The sequence below is a fragment of the Callorhinchus milii genome, unplaced genomic scaffold (genome assembly GCF_018977255.1).
Source record: "Callorhinchus milii isolate IMCB2004 unplaced genomic scaffold, IMCB_Cmil_1.0 Scaffold15, whole genome shotgun sequence".
In the NCBI taxonomy this organism is placed as follows: Eukaryota; Metazoa; Chordata; class Chondrichthyes; order Chimaeriformes; family Callorhinchidae; genus Callorhinchus; species Callorhinchus milii.
The window spans coordinates 9,942,903-9,954,032 of NW_024704756.1; the positions used below are offsets into that span (position 1 = coordinate 9,942,903).

At 39.9% G+C, this 11,130-nt stretch overlaps 1 protein-coding gene across 1 annotated transcript; it reads left to right on the top strand.

Moving 5' to 3' along the window:
- The first annotated feature begins 1,315 nt into the window (after window positions 1-1,315).
- Window positions 1,316-10,872, top strand: LOC103177953 (interleukin 13 receptor subunit alpha 1). The gene is made up of 10 exons (XM_007892374.2): window positions 1,316-1,502; window positions 4,216-4,361; window positions 4,455-4,602; window positions 6,004-6,124; window positions 6,217-6,395; window positions 6,949-7,097; window positions 7,227-7,365; window positions 7,839-7,932; window positions 8,367-8,451; window positions 9,297-10,872. Exons 1-10 carry the CDS (start codon window positions 1,376-1,378, stop codon window positions 9,507-9,509), a joined length of 1,401 nt encoding a protein of 466 aa, XP_007890565.1. The 5' UTR covers window positions 1,316-1,375; the 3' UTR covers window positions 9,510-10,872.
- The last annotated feature ends 258 nt before the right edge of the window (window positions 10,873-11,130 follow it).

Sequence of the window (11,130 nt, forward strand, 5' to 3'; positions counted from 1 at the left end):
TAAAGAAAATATTTTTGACAGTTTTAAGAATTTAAAAATTGAAATGGTAAAAGTTTTTTCTCTGGGAACATGGAAATTGTATTTTAAATAAATTTAAATTTAGCATGTTTTTATCTGGATAATGGGTTTAATGTTTTAAAAAATGTTTTAACTGGGAGCAACTTGAGGCAAGTTTCTTTACTCCATATGCTCCTATGTAGGAACCCGGTTGTTAGTCGATTGGCAGTTCCCTTTCCAGGGCTAATAATCACTTCAAAAAATGGTAATAATTTGGTCACTCAATCCATGACTCTTTGTGGAACACTGCTGTGCACAATTGGGTGCTACCTTTTGCCCACAAGATTCACTTTATGATATGTGAAGCGCTTTGAGATGTCTCAACGATGTGTTAAGGCGCCATATCAAATGATCAAGTGCAATGATTATGTCCGAGTCAACCGATCACATAACTGCAAGTCTGAGCAGAAAGTTGGACGGTTGGTTTCACGTTGCACCCACTGCCCACCGTCACCCAAACACACTTCAAATCCTTTCTTTCGTCACACTTCAAATCATGCCATCACACGTTTTTCAAGCGCAATAGCAGATCTGGATGACGCGACAACGAGATTTGGGATCTTTTACGATAAGAAACCATCGGGTACCACCACAACCAATCGAACCCGCGTCCTAATGAAACAAAAACAGAAGTCGCTGGGAACACTCAGCAGGTCAGGCAGCATCTATGGAGAAAGGAAAGTGAGTCAGCATTTCGGTTCCACGACCCTGACGAAGGGTCGTGGACCCCTAAAGGTTGACTCCCTTTCCTCTCTCCACAGATGCTGCCTGACCTGTTGAGTGAGTGAGTGAGTGTGTGTGTGTGTGTGTGTGTTTGTGTTCTCAGCCACTTCTGGTTTTGCTTCAGATTTGCAGCATCTGCAGTATTTTGTGTGCCTCCTCCTTAATGAAGCAGACAGTGAAGGGAGGGGTTCCAGCAGTGAGGGTGGGGTGTGGGGGTGTGGGGTGTGTTGAGAGCCGGAAAGGCATCTGTTTGCAGCAGATGGTTTGAAAGTTTAGGAACAAGTGCAATCGCCCTGAAGGGGCCAAACACAGAGAGAGAGAGAGAGAGAGAGAGAGAAAAAAAAACCTGATGATAGATTGAACGCCTACTTGTTGTGCCAGTGACGTGTTGGAGCTGGAACCCCCGCCCTGGCTGGAAGGGAATCTGCATTTAAATCACTGGGACCGCATTATGCGCCATAGCGCAGTGCTGAGCCTTCTCCAGTCAATGTGGATGTAACAGTGGAGTGGAGGGGGGGAGCAGAGTGGGCTGGTGGGTGGGTGGGTGGGTGGTGGCAGAGGAAGAGACAACATTGTGTTGTGTGAGGGGGGTGTGATGGTGGTCCACAAGAAGTTAAGCCACACGATGTGTGGGTTACTGAGCTTCGTGTTGCTTTTGATGTGTCTGTCCTGTCCGGGCGATAGCAGTGTAACCTCAGGAGCGAGTCCTTACAAGACCGCAGGTCGGTGCGCTCTTTTACGCTTTACTTTTTCTGGGTGGGATGTCGGTTATGTGTGTGTGTGTGTGTTTTTTTTTCTCTCTCTCTCTCTCTCTCTCTCTCTTTCTCTCTCTCGGTTTGTTTCGTTCGGGGTGTTTTTCTTGTTCAGGTTTGTTGGGGTCGTTTTGTTTTCTCTGGTCTCTTGGGGTTTCAGATCGTCTTTAAGACTTATGTGTGTGGGTGTGTGGGTGGGGGGGGAGGCTGGACTCTAGAGAGCTCAGTGCTCCAATTCCCCCCCACACCCCTACATACACACACACACACACATGTTATCATGCCAATGACATGCGTCTGTTTGGTGACTGAGTCGCTTTGCGGGCCGGGAAGGCGGCTTCAACATCAAGTTCACCAGGAGATACTCTTGCACAATTTCTGCTCTTGTTTTAAAAGTTTGGCACGAACAAGGCAACTTTGCCGCACCTCGTAAAGTTATTTCGGGTGGGGGGGGCGCGGTGTATGACTTAGAAAGTTGTGTTCAACTGCGTTTTGGCCTCCAGTTGGGACACTTGAGGAATGTGGATTACATACCTCCTGGATGGTAGCTCCGGGTCCGAAGGTTGTGAGTTGGTTCCTCAAGCCCCGACAGGAGCTGGGGGACCTTAAATTTCTGTGTCAGCCCGTGCAAGTGGTAGGGTTCTCAGGTAGTACAACCTGCGTTCGCTGAGCCGAGGGTGAGGATCTTGAAGTTGCTCCATTGGAATCCTGTAGCTTTGGGGTTAGAGCACTCGCCTCGCCAGCGAGAGGACCTGGATTCGATCCCCAGCAGGGTGAAACATTGGGCAAGTTTCCTTACTCCACAACCCTCTGTTTACCTAGCAGAAAGTAGGAACCTGGTTGTTAGTCAATTGCCGGATAGCTTTTCCGGGGATAATAATTCCTTCAAAATAATATTAATAATAGTTTGGTCACTCGACTGTCCACGACTGTTTATGGGACACTGCCGTGCACAATTGGTTGCTGCATTTCTCCCACAAAATAAACAATCAATTCATTTTACAGTATATTCTGTGAAGTACTTTGAGACGTCTCGAAGACGTGATAATATAATAATAATAATAATCCTTGCATTTGATATAGTGCTTTTCACGTCGGGAGGACGTCCCAAAGCGCTTCACAGAACACACTGTAAAGTGAATTGACTGTATATTTGTGGACATACGCGGCAGCCAATTGCGCACAGCAATGTCCCACAAACAGTCGTAGATTGAAAATGACCAATTTATTATTGTTTTTGGTTTTGGAGGGATTATTATTAGGCTCTGTGTGGAGTAAGGAAACTTGCCCAAGGTTTCGCCCTCTGCCTGGAATTGAACTCAGGTCTCTCGCTTGCAAACCACTGAGCTACAGGACTCCATGTCGATAAGGCGTTATCAAATACAAGGATTATTATTACGAGGCATGAACTTTGTCAAGGCTTTAGAAGTAGAGTTTGATGTGGGTGAGAATGCAGATGGCACGGTTTTGGATTAGCTGGGCCTTATGAATGGTGGAACTCAGGAGACCAGCGAGGAATAGATTTGAAAAATCAGGAGGTGAAAAACAAAGGTGTGAATAAGGCTTTAGGCTATAATTGATTTTAGAAAAGGGGATAAGCAGGTCATGTGTCAAAGGTGAAGGAAAGCCAGGGCTGATCGTGAGAAAGGAAAAACTAAGGAACCAAATGCCCAGGTTTCACCACAGTCTTCCAGAGAACTTTGTCATTCACTTTACTTGTTGAACATTTGTTTGTTGAACATTGCCCTGGTAAATTGGCTGCCACGTTCACCTACAAATACAGTCACTACACTGCACAGACTTTGTAAAGCACTCTGATAGACACTATATCAAATGCAAGTATTATTATTACTTTACTATCAATCTTCCAAAATACTGGGTTAAAATGTGACTTAAATGCAACTGATATATAACCACAGCTCTTTGATTAAATGGGTTTAGAAGGACTTCATGGAGAATCTAAGATGCTAATTGGCATACAGAAACTAAATCTAGAACGCATTTAGATATACCATACAAAAGAGCAAAGATTGCAGGTGCAGAGTTATAAAGGGTAATTAAAACAGCCATGAAATGAATGAATGCCCATTGTTTTTGTTAGCCACGACATCAGGAAGAGGTCTAGTATTGTGCAAGAATGCCCCAAGGAATCCTGTCTACAGATCTGGTCTTGCGATTTAAGGAGGTCTGGTATTGTGCAACTTGAAACGAGATATCTCAGAGGGAACTTTATCGAGGTGTATCAGTTTTTAAGTGTATTGAAAAAGTAAGACGTGATATAGGGTCTTAAAAATAGCGCCTTATCACGTCTCAAAGTCGTGATAAGGCACTGTATCAAATGCAAGAATTAATATTTTTATTATTAGAAGTGCACAGCTTAAGGCTGCAGAGGGTCTTTCCAGGACAGACATCAGAACAGGTTACCAGGAAACGTGGTTGAGGTCACTAGACTCATTTTGTGGGGTTTCATGGGCTTGCTTAAAATCTTAGAAAATGACTGTTGTGGATAAACCTGTCTATTTACCAGATTGTTTGGGCTGAACTATTAAAAGATGATTATTTCCAAATCTTCTACCCCTAATGGTCTTTATTGTGATTGGTCTTCTCTGTGTAACCCTTGGATTATCTTTAGCAAGAGTCAGGTTCTGATGTGCTCAAAGTGAATCTTTTGATTGTGTTGCAGTGCTCCTCCCTTGCCCTGATCACTTGAATTTTACATTAAGGGGTCTTTGTGTTGTTACCTGGACGTGGATCTGGAAACCTCCAGATTGTGTGAAAAATCTAGTCCGATATGAAAGCCAACAAAAATATGGCTCCCCCAATTGGGAAGTAAGTATAGGTGGTAACATTTTCTGTAGTTTTCCTTTTTATCAAAGTGCGTACAGTACACTGAATGTCTATCATTTCTCTGTTCCTCTTTAGGAAACTAAAATAAATCCACATTTGAATCGTACAGAAGTGGTGAATCTCAATGAAGGAATTAGCTTCAGAGTGAGAGCAAAAGTGAACTCCGGGGACAATAATTGCGCAGAAAGCAGTTGGTGCCAAATATACATACGACCACCACCAGGTAATACAAATTGTATATGTGTATTTGTAGGCAAAAGGGCAAGATCTATGATGGTTTGGTTATGTTAGTTAACGTTTATAGACAACATACAGGTCACGAAGGTCCCGGGTTGAATACTTACTCTTTGCTGAGCTCAGCTGCAATAGCAATAGAGGAATACTGCAATTGATCTCATTGTCCCTAGGCTTAGGAAAGGAAAATCATCTACAGTTCCTGCTCCTGATCACTAAGCCCTGCCCCAGGTATTATTATATATACAGTACTCTTTGCAGATGTACGATGAACATTTATAAAAAGAATCTGCCAACATTGCCAGCATGTGTAGGAAGAATGAGTGTTCAGGCAAGTTACTGGAAATCTGTTGTTGTCTTTACAAATCCCCTGCATTAGTCACGTTTACTACAGGGGGAGAGAAGATTTTGGGGCAGAATTAAAAAGTACAGCTTACTTACTGAGGTTTCACTATCTTGACTTTAAAGGTCATTGTCTTCCATGGAACAAGTTGACATTTCCCCCTGCTCGGGTCCTGACCCAACTGTACAGCGCCTTGGGACGTCCTCCCGACGTGAAAGGCGCTCTATAAATGGAATCTTGTTGTTGTTGTAGGTGATGCAAATAGCTTTGGGATAAGGCACCATTTTAAATTATAGGGAGAAATGTTAGTTATGGAGAAATAATAATAATAATAATAATCCTTGCATTTGATATAGCGCTTTTCACGTCAGGAGGACGTCCCAAAGCGCTTCACAGAACACACTGTAAAGTGAATTGACTGTATATTTGTGGGCGAACGCGGCAGCCAATTGCGCACAGCAATGTCCCACAAACAGTCGTAGATTGAAAATGACCAATTTAATTATTGTTTTGGGTTTTTGGAGGGATTATTATTAGGCGTGTGGAGTAAGGAAACTTGCCCAAGGTTTCGCCCTGCCTGGAATTGAACTCAGGTCTCTCGCTTGCAAAGCGAGTGCTCTAACCACTGAGCTACAGGACTCCACTAATATCAGTATCAATACAAAGGCAAGATTTTAATTAATTGCAAAAGTAGTCTTTATTCAAGAACATAAGAAATCTCGAGAGAATGATCTATAAGTTTAAATTGGCAGTAATTTGCATCCTTCACTTTTTTTAAAACAAATGCAAGTTAGAATAGTACTAGCAATCGTTTACCTGGCATAAGATGAAAATAGTTTCAATCAACCTTATCATTTTGAAACACAGATATGGAGCCTTGAATTTGTTTGTTTATCTTTCCCAAGGCTCGTTTGCAGCCCTGCCATAGAAATACATCATAAATAAAATAACAACATTCACCCTTTATAATAAACTGCTTTCAAATGCTGCTTCTTATTTTTCAACGTTTCAATCTTTGCTCCATTTTCTGTGAAATTTCACTTGCAGGAAACCCTGAGACAGCAGTCAGAAATTTTGGATGCATTTTGTACAACTTTGAATACATAAATTGTACCTGGGACATTGGGAACAAAGCACCAGCAAACACTACATATTGGTTGCAATACTGGTATGAAACTACATTTTGTTTCCAATTGATTTAATTTCAATGACCAAGTTTTAAGTCATCTGGTGAGAATTAATGTACGTTCGCTGTTGCAGGCAAAGCGATGTGGAAGGCGTTCAGAATTGTAAAACCTACATTATGAAGGAAAACAAGGTTGTTGGTTGCCAACTTCAGAAAGATGAATTTAATCGTGAATTGGACTTTAATATTTGCGTTGGATCGGAGTCTCCGGATATAAAGTCATACTACTATACATTACATAGTCAAGGGTTTGGTGAGTTGTTAAGTCTCTCATTAGAACACATTGATAAGACATTAAATCAATTTCTTAAAGCAGTTGTCTTCTCGTTAGGAGGAAAGAAGACAACTTTTAGTAACTAGATGTGCACAAGGAGCTGAATGGATAGAAGCGATTGTTTATCAAACTTCTTTTCATCTGTGCGACTTTAGTTTAAATCCAATTGATATCAGTGAGATGAAAGTCTATGAATTCATATCTGTACAGTTCCACAGAACCAAACCACCTACGAGGGTTTACTAAACTGGTAATCTCACTTTCAGAGGCTGTATTAGAAATGAGAATTCTTGCCAGAGTTGATTTTAATAATGAGAATAAAGATGCCTTGAACTTAGTTCTCAACACTTGACTTGATGCCTTGACTTATCTAAACAAGTCTCCGGTCATAATGAGAGGAGAATAAAAAGACGTTCCATATTCTGTCAAATCTACAGAAAAAAAATCGCTTTTATATGTTGCATTAATTAAACATGTAAATTTTGGCTCATTTCCCAAAACAAATAAAGGTCTGTTTCTCTTTTTTTTGCAGTGAAACTCAGCCCACCAAGCAATGTAAGTGTGTCCAGGAATAAGCAGAATTTTACCATAAAGTGGAAGATCCCTTCAACTTTGAAAGAACAGTGTGTTGATTATAACGTAAAAATCAAGGTTGACAACAATGATTGGGAGGAAATTAATGTGAGTCCCTCTCACCAGTGGCAATGTGACATTTCCTTATTTTTATATTTTCAGAATCAAATGTCAATGTGGCTTTAAGAAATATAAATAAATCTTCTATTAACTCCTTTCTTTTTCTTTCTCTTTAAGATTGCCGAGAGGACTGAAGTAACTTATCCTGTCAGAAGCCCCGAAAGCCATCAATATACTATCAAAGTCCGAGCAATATATACTGATAGGTGTGGAATGAATGGAAAGTGGAGTGAATGGAGCAGCGAATCAACTTTTGGTAAAAGCCAACTCTATAAATATACCAGACACAGTTGGTTTCAGTGTCCCAGAGCTGCGTAGGGGAGGGGGCAAAAAACAAGCTGTCCCAACAGCTTATACTAGAAAATATAGGTAATGGGTGAAGGATAGGATCAGACTTGTTTTGATGACTCACTCCAGTCTGTGTGCACACACGTAGAGCAATTTTCTTATCAGAGTTTAGGGTGGGTATTTTGTAAGTATTCGAGCAATTGGGACAAAGGGATCATAATTTTTCATATTTTTCTTATGCTGACCTAGGCAGTAACTACGTAACTATCAAGGCAGCCATACAAAGTTATGTTTATGTATATTGAATCAGATGAACTCAAGGCTTGAAAGCTATTCTGTAAAATGCAGTAGTTCTATCACGAGTAGTTAAGAGTGTGATTTGGTCATGTGGTTCCATCTTTTCTGGTCTGCCTGAATATTGAGTCTGATATACTTTTATAGGAGAAGAAAGCTTCAATTGGAGAATTCCTTTCTTCATTATTGTTGTCATATTTGTGGCTTTCGCAGCAATATTGCTCCTCACCTACTTAAAACGGTAAGTACTTTACATTCTTCCCAGCCTGAAATCCAGCACTGAAGTTAAAAAGGCAAAACTTACAATGGAAAAGGTTTTAAGTTACAGAATAATATACAAAAGTTCTGTCAGCAATTTTTTTCAAAAAAGTTCTGTATTGAATAATAAATGGTTTGGATCTTGTGTTAGTGTCCAACCTTCCTACTAGAACAGTCATGATTGAATTATCATGAGATAATTTGCAGCATCTACAGTAAATGCAAAAAATAAACCTACAGCAATCTCCAGCTCACATGATTTAACTGTGATAACCATAAACCCTGATTTGCCATGACCTCCAGTGACAGTGATTCAAAGGCTTTCAAAGCTCATATAATTCCCTAATCCTATGTTGCTAAGCTGACTTTATTTGTGTGATTCATTATTTATTGTTCTTGTTTGTTTCTACGTTTAAGGCTCCAGATATTGATACTTCCACCAATTCCTGACCCTGCAAAGATGTTTAAAGGCGTGTTTGGGGATCAAAATGTAGATTTTTCGGTAGGTCTGTGCTCTGCTGTTTTCAGACACCGTACTGACTTGTTCTGGTAACACTTGAATTCCACTTCAGTGCACAGTTATTCAGGGCTGACTGAATTCCTGCGATGTTGCCTAAAATTAGAAATCGTATTGCAATACAAGGGGGAACCATATTTTGGCGTTTTCGTCTGGTTCTAGGAACATAATCCCCATATGAAAGCAACGTGTGAAAAAATACCTGCTGGGTTTTCAGATCATGTGCTTCCTAAATATAGAATGTATATGCAGTGTGCAAGAAGTGAAATGAGGGTCGCTTCCTGCCAATGATGTCCCTGTGCAGTGTGATATTAGCGACGGTCATTGCAAATACTCATAGCACACGGAAGGAGGCCAGGCAGAGTATACCCTTGCTATAAAGGGACCTTCACTAAACCCGGCTATCCTAGAACAGGGTCGCCCTGTATCTAACAATACCACTGAGTTTTAGCAACTGGGCCTCACCCGCCTGATCACTCAAAGTTAATATATTGTTCAAAGAGAACGTGATTTTTGGCAGATTAATGCTGGGAAACAAATATTTAAACAAAAAAATGACATAGAGCCCAATACAGGGCCTAAAATCTAGAAAATAAAAGCCCAGACCTCGGCGTCAAAAACATTGACGGCATCAAGAGCTGAGTAAAAACATTTGCCGCCACTTGCTGGTCTTCACCAAGGTCAGTTTAGGGAAACAACAACAATATTTCGCCCTACGTCCAGGGTAGCATCTTGGTGCGCCTTAAACCACAAATTGTACCCCATTCATCACATCAACAAAGTAATAGATTTGTAATAAGGGGAATTGGTTGCATTTTTATTTTTTATAGACATGGATCAAACAGCCTAAAGAAAATATGACATGGAAACCTGAAGAGGAAGTAACCTGTCCTGTCTTGACAGTGGAGAAGATCAAGGTGTATGGAAAGGAGGGAAACTTCAGTGAAAATGAGATGCTGGAGGAACAAACTCTGCCTGTTTATGCTAATAAAGACGGCTCTGTGGATGATAACTGTATGCTTTATAACATGGTGACTTTGTGATATTAACAATTGTTTAGTCCATTTTTTTCACCGCAGGTGTCGTTCAGCTTTTTGACTTGCAGAAATACATGTTTACACCCACGCACTTTTCTGTCAAAGCCATTGTCGTTTGGATTATCTGGCAATTAACTCTTCCAACTATACATTTGGTAAATTCTAGTATTCTCAAAGTTTGGACTTTGGATATAATCTCCAACTACTTCAGGTAAGGTCAGAGGCCAACAATGGGAGAGATAAGATCTACAGTGGATAGTTCGATTCTTCTTGATATGGTTTAATACAACCAGTTCCTGTTCAATCTGTTTGATTTGTGGCAACGTTTTATCAGTAATTTTCAGTAAAGTGCTACTAATGTCATTGTGATTGTGTGCAGTATTGCATGTGGGCTTCTCAAACAGATGTCTATGGTAGCGATTCTGATGCAGCTGATGATTTCATGCCTTTAAACAACATTGGCATTTCAGAAAAAACTTTCCACAGTTGCTCACAAGGAACCACAGCCTATGCAGTGTCATATAAATACTGTCATAAAAAATTGGAATTGCGGTCCACACTGTTCCATTTCATTTTGTTACCTGGTTGCTAGTTTGTCAAGGTTATTTTGACCCTAAGTAAGAAAACAAAATAAATTGAGAAAATAATGATTTGTTCATCAGGAATTAACAACTGCAAGTATTCCGATGAGACAAATGAATCAAATGAGTCTGGGTAGATTGATGGAGAATTTTCAAACTTTATTGACACCGCATATTCACTTGAGACAAATTGAATGTTCTTAGGTTGGTATTGCAGATAGAAGATAACAGCACAACATATTCTCACCCTCCTATAATGTACCATTTACATTTTGTTTAGGTGAATCCACTACAGAATTCAGTTTTTTTTATAAAAAGACAGTTTCTGCCTTGTAAATCAAGATTTTATTTTAAATAAATGTGGTCCCCTTTAACTCAATATTTTTATGATTATTTTGAAACTAAACCACAAAAAATGTGCTGCAACTGTTTTTAAATATCTTTTTAACTATTCTACAGTGAAGAGGAATCAGCGTAAAACATTGATGTGTAAATGGAAATAATCTCAGAAAGATAACTTCCGTTTATAGCATCTTTCAAGCAAATGCTTCACAAAATGACATTGATTCAATGTGTCGGTATATGAGCTAAATTTTATTGCAGTTCAGCATTGCGTTAGAACATTTTCTATTGAAAAATGACAATATTCATGTGTGCATATTCTGATGTTGTGTACTGACTGCTAATCGGTATTGAGGAAGAAGAGCTGTGATATGTAAGGGAGATGCAGACATACAGGATTAGAATGGATCCCATTTCATATCCTGAATAAAGGTTTATTAAAGTTACCTGTTTTGTTAACTGCTGTATACATTTACAATTAACCGTTGCTTATTTGAAGCTACCATGGTAACTTTTTCCTGGTCTACACTGCTATGCTGTCCAAACTATATTAAAATAATAATAATCTTTGCATTTGATATAGATCCTTTCACATCAGGAGAATGCCTCAAAGCTCTGCACAGGATTGCACTGTATTTTGAATGCGAACACAGAAGCCAATTTACGCACACTACTTTCTGGATTTCCATCCCAGAGTCTCTCCA

What these genes read in the sequence shown, in the direction of transcription:
- LOC103177953 (XM_007892374.2), top strand. Translation starts at nt 1,376, where the DNA reads ATGGTGGTCCACAAGAAGTTAAGCCACACGATGTGTGGGTTACTGAGC. An exon ending in GAGTCCTTACAAGACCGCAG is followed by an intron (nt 1,503 to 4,215) that starts GTCGGTGCGCTC and finishes ATTGTGTTGCAG; the next exon opens with TGCTCCTCCCTTGCCCTGAT. An exon ending in CTCCTCACCTACTTAAAACG is followed by an intron (nt 7,933 to 8,366) that starts GTAAGTACTTTA and finishes TCTACGTTTAAG; the next exon opens with GCTCCAGATATTGATACTTC.